This window comes from Cyprinodon variegatus, unplaced genomic scaffold (assembly GCF_000732505.1).
Source record: "Cyprinodon variegatus isolate N-32 unplaced genomic scaffold, C_variegatus-1.0 Scaffold54, whole genome shotgun sequence".
In the NCBI taxonomy this organism is placed as follows: Eukaryota; Metazoa; Chordata; class Actinopteri; order Cyprinodontiformes; family Cyprinodontidae; genus Cyprinodon; species Cyprinodon variegatus.
The window spans coordinates 1168661-1177790 of NW_015150507.1; the positions used below are offsets into that span (position 1 = coordinate 1168661).

At 37.3% G+C, this 9130-nt stretch overlaps 1 protein-coding gene across 1 annotated transcript in view; it reads left to right on the forward strand.

Moving 5' to 3' along the window:
* Positions 1 to 9130, forward strand: part of uri1 (URI1 prefoldin-like chaperone) — a 13797-nt gene that overhangs the window by 2027 nt on the left and 2640 nt on the right. Inside the window, exons 2-7 of the mRNA XM_015371119.1 lie at positions 1260 to 1294; positions 4905 to 4983; positions 5151 to 5286; positions 6226 to 6317; positions 6408 to 6471; positions 6572 to 6767. Coding sequence (XP_015226605.1) covers positions 1260 to 1294; positions 4905 to 4983; positions 5151 to 5286; positions 6226 to 6317; positions 6408 to 6471; positions 6572 to 6767 — 602 coding nt within the window. The remainder of the gene's footprint in view (positions 1 to 1259; positions 1295 to 4904; positions 4984 to 5150; positions 5287 to 6225; positions 6318 to 6407; positions 6472 to 6571; positions 6768 to 9130) is intronic.

Consider the following 9130-nt stretch of genomic DNA (forward strand, 5'->3'; position numbering starts at 1 on the left):
CATTTATAATTGCACTTAACCAAACCCAAAGGCTGAGGTTTTGAGGACATAAGAGTTGACTTAATAGGTTAATAAACCACTGGGTGACAGAGGTTCTTTAAGAAGAGTAGCTGTCTTACAATCTGAAAGTTGTTGATTTAACTTCAGGTTGCTCCTCTGCCACATGTTTGCAGGAGTGAAGGTGAACCAATCAGAAGGAAGACGCTTAATCCCAAACTGCCTCTAATGTAGGCATCAGTCTGTAAATGAGTGAAAGTGGTGCTTTGAGTTTTTATTATGAATACAAAACTGCTTTTTTATCTGTTAAATTTGTTTTTCTTTCAATCAAATGTTATAGAGGCACATAGAATATTCATTTATTTTCTGTGTTTGAGAACAATTTCTTAAATGTAAAATAGCAACATTGATTCAAGAGAATAACCTGCTGTTTATCTAACCAGCACTTTCTGGTACTTTTTTTGTGTAAATTATACTCGAGTTATAGGGGTACCAAAACTCAGATCCTTATTCTTTAGAGGCTTTTAGGCATAAGGAAAATTTTTTGCACCAACCCTGACCTATTAATCAAATCCAGCTGCGATCATGTAAATAACTTAACATTAAACACATGTTTTGTGGATCTGATGGTTTGATCAGATTCCTTTATGAAATATCTACACCTCGTTTATGATGAGAAAATGTAGTAAATGTTTAATTTACCTGTGTTGCTTAGGAGTTAACCTGTTGAATTATCATATTAAGACAAATCCCTCTAAAAAGTCCCATTTGTAAACATGGAACTACAATATATTTGCTTTTTGCTTATTGGATCTTCATTTATTCCTCAGAGTGCCACTAAAGGCAGACATGTGAACCTTGACCCTTAGTTTGAGACTCAGCGTTAAATGACCTTTATTGTTGATATTGTTCTTCCTGGCGAATATTGGAAAATAAAATCAGTCAATGTATAAAGTCAAAACCTGTAAATGTTTCTCCTCCACCAGTGTTTTCTTTTGCTAGCCATTTAGCTTTATTTTCTGTTGATGTCGAAGACTGAATATACACAACAGAGTTGATATTTATTTTATTTTTATTTTTTTTGCAATGTCATGGAAATGCCTTCTTCTTTACCCCCCAGTGTGTTTGTTGGATTAATACCACTGGATAGGCTATTTTACTATATAGACTGCCTTTATAATAATAAAGGAATTATTATTTTCCGTATGCCAGGCATGCATAGTCTGTGTTGAAGCAAACTAACATTATTTATCCTAAAACAGGTGGTGAAAAACTGTGAAAGTCAGATTCAACACTGGTAAGCATTATAAAAGTCTTAATGTGTTATGTAAAAAAAAATGTATATTTCTAATTTTGTTTCTTCTTTTGCAGGATTTAGATTCTAAATGTGATTTTCTATTGTAGGTCTGTGTGAAAACAATTCTAGATGTTTCTCATTTAAACAGAAGTGGGAATAAACTAAATGTGTCCTTGGACTAATTGTGTTGCCCTTGAATGTAATTCAAAAATGGTAAAAATTTGGCCTGCCCGCTTATGCAGGAAGTAATACTTTTTTTTTTGGTGATATTTTTGATATTCAGCAAATGGAACCAAAAATGAACAATCATCACTGAGTCGGAATAGTTTCCTTTACTGCAAGAAATGAAAACAAGAATGGAGTCAAATATGGACAAAACAATGAAGAAACATGGTGTGACAGTGCTGTTCTGTACTAAAAAAATTATATATAAAAAAAAGAAACGTTTTTGCTATTGCTTTAAACAAATATAAATCATTTTATTTTCTTCCTCTATATGGCGCGTCTGTCAGGGTCACAGCGGGCTGGAGGCTTTCTCCAGCAGTCTGTGGGCTGCAGCTGCAGCAAATGCTCGATCAGCCCAGTGTTTGTCTCCAAATACTGAATATCCAATGACATTGGCTTTATATTGGAAGTTGGGACACTCGTGTTTTAAACTAGGGTTAATCCACTGAAGAGGGAAATAGTGTCTTTATTATTTAGCATTTACGTTTATTTCAAGTCAACAAAATGCATGCATTTGTTTTAATGAGGTAAATGTGCAAAATGCTAATGTTTTGGATCTAAATTAATTTACAGATAACTTTTCAGCAAAATTTTGACTGCATGCTTAAACTAAAATATAAAATTCTTATTTATTTCATATCATCAAGAAATTAAAACAGAAGCACATTTTTTGTTTTGCTTAAAAGTTTTGTGTTCCCCAAAGTTTGACGAGCCTCCAGGCTCTTATTAAAGTTTTCTTTAGTTGTGTCCAGGGTTATTTTTGCTGTTGTAGAGATGATCTTTAAAGCATTCATACAAACTCTAGATCAGACTGTGATCTAGTAGCTCCTAGAAACAGGAAGGATTTCACACTGTTGAGATATGTTTTCTATAGGTCTGACAGACCATCCAACAATTCAGACCATTTCACCTTTAACCAGATTCACAGATCCTTGAACTAAATCAGCTCTGTGCTAATGTGTTGCTCTGTATAAGCTTTAGAAAGTTGCAGGTCTCTTACAGTCTCTACATTTTCTTTGACTCTAGTGTATTCCCTTTAGTACAGCAGGTGGTATGGGTTACATATTGAGGACTTTGAGTTGTTGCTTCAGGCAGCAGAAATGCAGGACAACTTTTTTTGTGCCACGTTGTTCCATTTAGTGTCGGCTGGTTTCACTCTAAGTTTTTCTAAATAAATCTGCCAGTTTAGCATAGCGCAAATATAACATATATTTCTGAATAAAACTCTTGGAAAGTGTTCACACAGTGACATCCTTAATCCTTTGCTGTTCACTGTTTTTACCCCTTTGGTGATATAAATTCTGAAAAAGCTTTCATTGAATTTGACTTTGCACGATCTAACATACATGTAGGGGCCTAATTTGACAGAATGGACGCAGTGTGGTTATTTATGGTTGGGTTTAACTTTAGCAGCAGCAAAGCACATCTTAGAGAGGATGAGACTTTGTCTTTTACCGGTAGTTTTCTGTGGTGGTTTGTCTTTTATGCTGTAGTGGTTGTGATGTTATATAAGCATAAAGACTATAACCATGGCAGCCAAAGGGAAAGCTGTAAACTTTATTGGTGCTTCACAATAAAAGTACCTGAAGACAATGTTGTTGTTTTTAAAGGATTATTCATATAGCCTGTATTAGATGTCTTAAAGTTCTTTAATATTATACTTTTTGGGTTTGGTTTTCAAATGTTTTGTAGGATTTTTTGGTTGTCTTAATTTTAGTGATGCATACTTTTCAACCTCCAAACCAGTAAGATCTTTTTTAATTTTGTTATCCCCTTTTCACATTATTTTTTTTTTTTTAAGCCATTTAGGCCAAAATCATACATTTAGAAGTGCATGCATGGATGAGACAGGCTTGGTTATTTTTTCCCCTGGAAAAAACAAAAAAAACCAAAAAAAAAAACCTCAAAAGTATCATTTTAACTAATCTTCCTGTCTAAAACACCATCTTGCACATTTGCCTCTACAAAAATGCATACAATGTCCTAAATGTATTGGGTTTATTTACTTTTCAACCCTTTATCTAGTTGTATTCCCACCAATAGGAAAGGGTTATGCATCAGTGTTCCTTTTTTAAAATCCTTTCTGTATTTACCAAAATTCAGTGGAGGCTCCAGAATAATCGGCTTTCAAGTAAATGTCACGGAATAATTGTTGCATCATTCATTATTAAAGCAATATTAAACAAATCTGGTTAATATTTGGACACGATTTTAAATGAAGTGCAAAAATATCTATCTGAATTCAATTCTGATGCTGTCTGCAAAATTTGAACTATGTTTGAATTATATTCATGAGGCACAATCAGTCATTCCTTATTGACAACCAGAAAGGAATATCCTAAGTTTAGGGATCAATGGATATTTTCTCTGACTGTAACATGTTGTGCTTTAATTAAATTGACCTGCTGACGATCAGTCAGAGCTGATAAATGGAAAAATGGCCATTTTGCTCTCCGTTTAATTCAGTTTGGCTTATTTAAACAGGGCCAAATTACAACATGTTGCTCGAAGCAGTTTACAGAGTCGATTTCACAGCCCGAACAGACACATCGGTGAAGTTCTAGATGAGAATGTGACGACAATTCAGTTTATTGGTATAGAGCCAATTCAAAACACACATTATCTCAAGACTTTACAGTGACAATTCAGTCGGATCATACAGTCAGATTTGTTAAAAGTTTTGTACAGTTCCTATACTGGGCATACATGCAGCCACAATGGAGTGGGAAAAAAAGCTCCAGGAAAAAAACAGGCTGTGTGAGGACAGATGTCTGCTGCAGCCAACTGGGGGTTTGAGGATACAGGAAGACAAGAAAGGAACATAGAAGAACTGATTTAGTAAAACTTAATGAGGGATAAGGTTATGGTAGACGTGCTCCAAAGGGTGGTGTAAGAAAAACAAAAAAACAAATGACGTCTGTGGTTTTTTTTTTCTGTATGTATGTATTTTTATCACAACAGTCTGCAGAGTTTGTCTAAGGTTTGCCTTTATTTAAAGTGAGCTCCCAAGCACCTGAGCTCTGCTTCCTCAGCAGTTTGCCTCAGGAACATTTAGACTTTGCAGCAGAAAGTCCATTCATGTACAGCATGGTTCAAACTTTAGAGGCTGCAGTTTGCCCCAGAATTAGCCTGGTCTGTCTTTATGTTTCAGTTTCTAGTTCAACAATTTGGTTCAGTCTGCTTTTAAATTAGGATGGAAGGTGCCTGGAATAAATCTCCCAAAGAAAAGAAAACACTGACATCTTGTGGAGATGAATAGATCTGTTTTTTTTTTCTCTATGAAAAAGATTTTTGAATTGTCATTATTTTTATTACTTAAACACTCAAAAAATATGTATGTGTGTGTGTGTGTTGATGAAATGATTGGTCATTTTTCGCTTTACAGGAAAAAGGTGTTGGATGACTATGAAGCCCTCCGTGATCGCCTCAGAACTCTCCCAGATCAGTTGTGTTATGAAATCATGGTGAGTGCAAAAAAAACAAACCTTTTGCTTAAACTGACTCAAAGTTCCTCCATTATTTAAACTTTCCTCGCTCCCTTTTGCCCTACTTTCTCACTGACTGTCTTGCACCTGCCTAAATGGCCTATTTCTCTTTTGTTGTTCTCCACCATCCTCTGCATCCTGAACAGGTACCATTTGGCTCCCTGGCCTTCATGCCTGGGAAGCTTGTGCACACCAACGAGGTCACGGTGCTGCTGGGCGACAACTGGTTCGCCAAGTGCTCTGCAAAGCAAGCCCAGAAAATTGTCGAGCACAGGATGAAGCGTAAGAGTCGTTTCCTGTCGTCTCATCTTTGTTTTTTGTTTTTTTTTCTTTTAACTAGTCATTCACTGCTGCTTTTCATCCAGCAGAGGGCGACTACACATCACATGTAAAGAACTTGTCTGGTTTCATTTAAACAGCTTTGAATTCCAACAGGAGTTTGTCACAGAACTGTTCCTCTTAACCTTGCATTGTGTTGCTGTTAAGTAAATGAGATCTGCAGAAGCAGATTTATTTTCAAAGGGTTGAAAGTAACAAAGCACATTGCGAAGGCAGCGCTTTTACATTCCTCATCGACCGAAGCGATTGTAAACATTACACATTTGTTAAAATCAGAGCGTGTCTTTCTGTCTTATAGCAAAGATCCCCTCTTTGTTTCTCTGTGCTAAATCAGAAAAACCTCATATTAAGTCAGACAAACCAAGCAAAGATCTCTGATGTGAGCATTATTAGAATGTTTAGTGAAGCAGAAATGTGCTGCCACATCCCCCCCCCTCCTCCTGACCCTCCCCACCCTGCTATTACAGAGCTAAGTGCTGTAATACAAACAGAGCTAGCTGAAATGTGTCAGACAGCGGCCGAGTTGTCAGGCCTTCTGTATTTGACCTTTCCTCACTTCCAGTTGATGCGCTGACTGGAGGGGCTCCCGATTGCCATGGAAACAAGGCCCTCTGCTGCTATTAGTGAAAGGGCTTAATTGTTGTGAAGATTTAATGATCCGGAGTAGTATTCAGGGCAGAAGATATTATGAACTGTTTGTACCATCATTTTTCCCCCCCACCCCCTCCTCTCTTCCATGACTTGTTTCGGGTTTTAACTCTTAAGCCGCTGCTTGTCATTCAGCCGATCTTTTTATTTACACACCGTTGTTTGTTTGCTGCCAGTTTTGGCACATTTCCTTTGCTCTCGTTCACCGTGATGCCTCTGTTTTTTTTTCTGCAGATGTGGGGAATCAGTTAGACGATGTGACCAAGACTATGAAAAACTTCGAAGCAAGAGTGGGCTTCGCAAAAGAGCTGGAAACCATGTCAGCTGTATGTTGCAAGACTGCACACCTTAGATATGACAGGAAGAAGTCACTATTGAGGACAAAATGTATTGACTTTGACATTGTTGTGATTTAGAATAAAGGGGACTATGTCGACATCAGAGAGGAGGTTGGAAACAATGACTCAGCCATCACTAAAGGTAGCTTCATCAGCTTTTCTTCTGACCTCATTTCACTTGATCATGGCTTTTGAGAAGAGAAATCGTTCTTTACCACAATACATGATTTTTTTCTTTACAGGAAAGCAAAGAATAGCTCACAAGCCTAACTCGAAACCCAAGATGGATGTGGTGTTTGATCTGAAAGAGCAGGATGAGGAGGATGAAGGCAAGAGTGGAGACACAGGGAGCAGAAAAGGCATCATAAGCGAGGAGGAACTGTGGGCTAGATTAGATGAACTAGAGAGACTGGAGGAGCTGCAGGATGAGCAGGACAGGTACAGGCTCTCCCTGGGCAGCAAATGCAGTATGATTAAAAAGGGAACATTTTGGTTGTTTTAATAATGAACATTAAAATGTTCCCTCTTCATGTCTCTAAATGATATGATCTCTACATGACAACACATTTCCATCTAAGAAAAATCCAATCTTGTGGATGATGATATGCAACAACTCAACAGTTCAATGGGAACCAAGATTTAGTAGAATTATTCCAATAATGTAAAGCAAATGCGTTTTTTCTGTATTAAAAAAAATAAAGTTGCACTGATTTGAATGAGAATCAAGTAACAGTCTAAAAACTTTGATAACGCTATCCTTTCTATCTATATATCTATTTATTTTGAAAGGACTCAAAGCTCAACTATAGGGCCAGAGCAACTTCCTAGGGCCCAAAGGTGAAGGAGCTCCCCTGAAGACTGAACACCGCTTTAAGGAGTGGTGGCCTAGTGGTTGGGTCCACTTGGAATCCAGAGATTCTGAGTTCAAGCCCCACTCCAACTCCCACTCTGGGTCCCTAAGCAAAGAACCTTAACCCCACACTGCTCCCCGGACGCCGCACAATGGTAGCCCACTGCTCCCCAAGGGGAAGGGTTACATGCAGAGAGTTCATTTCGTTGCTCTGTACTTGTGACAGTGTAATGACAATAAAAGCTGGATAACTACAATAGTGACATTATTACTACAGGCTCACAATGTAATCCCTTGTGAGGTTACCTATGTCAGCCAAAATGGCACAATACTGCTGCCCCCTAAAGGCCAGATCACACCGGTTGCGTACCACTTTTTAATATCCCATCCAATTTTTTTAACCAAGTCACAGCATCCGTGTATGGAGAGGCTGCATATTTTAATTTTTAAATTAAAACAATTTCCCACATTTGACTGGGAAAAATTAGAAAAAGTAAGTGGGGAAAAACGTAACAAAAAACTAATGGCGCAGCTTCAAAGCAAAACCCCACTTCATAATCAGACTGCATCTCCAACCAGAAAAAAAGGATTTTAATATTAGAAATATGGAAAATAAGTTTAACGGTTTAAGGTTTATAAGGGTACTGGCTGAGACGGTGAGAGGTGATCCTCAGAGAGGAATCTGTGAAGATTGAAATCTTTTTTTTTTTTTATAGCTGGTATGGTGATAAGCTGCACTTTCGGCTCAAAGAGGATCCCTATTTTACTATATCGGTTTATGTGCTCCTGACATTAGTAAAGTTTGTCACATTTTTTTTTTTTTTTTCGGAGTGAGTGATACGCTGCACTTTCTGTTGTTCGAGTTTTTTTTTTTTTTTTTTGGTGAGGCTTAGATAGGATCAGTATTGGACTTGATCCATTTTCTGCCCTCCTGAACTCTTATCATGGGTAAAGTATTTCAAATATTTCATTGATTGTTTGTACCTGAGCCTGCCCCGCCTGCTTTGTATTTACCATGCCTCTCCAAACCTCACTGTTTGCAATAACAGATTTTATTTTGTATTTCCCCCCGTAAGCGGATGCGTTTTACTTTGTAACTGCGTCTCTCTTCCTGTCATACCCATTAAATTGCCGCTGAATTGCTGTAAACCATAAAATAGACCTTAGGGTCTAACTCAGTCGAAGCTATGCAAGCCCTCTTGCGTAAAATCATGCGGGATGTGATCATCCGCTAAACGCCACAACCTCGTTCGACATGATTTTCTGTCTGATCGGATGCAAAATCCGATTCTGTGTGTTCAAGGCTTAACAGCACAGTCTGTTTAGGAGGAAAAAAGCGACAGCAGCATTGCCTGTGCAGTAAACTAACAAAAAAAAAAAAGCTAATCTCTTATGGGGTTTTAAAGAAGAAGATGCAAAAATTAAGATAGTGTAGATAACTATTCTTAAATGTCTGCCTTTGCAGACAAGTCTGAGTGTTATGTTAACTTGTCTGCTTTTTTAAAGCAACAAGCCAACACTGACACCTGATGTTAGAAAGCATTGGTTATACACCAGCTCATTCATCCTGTTTATAGATCTACAGCACTTCTGTAACCAGAACAGAAGTCCTGAACTTCTGTAAATAGTCCTTTGTTCATGTGGGGGGAGGGGGAACCATGCTTTATTTATGAATTCACACTGTAAGCCTAAAAGATTATGTATGAAATCAGAGGTTTGTATGTTATGAACTAGTAAACTACATTTTAATGTTGGCTTCCAAAATTGACCATTCAAAAAATATAGATAAAAAAAATGTGATCATTTATTGAGCAATATATCTTAGACCTGATTTTATCTGAGAACTGACTAATATTTGTATAAAATATAACTGCATCTGTTCAACTATACAAATCTCTGCAAAGCAGTTGGAAATAAATCAAGGTTCTTCACAGATTTTAATTATTATTCA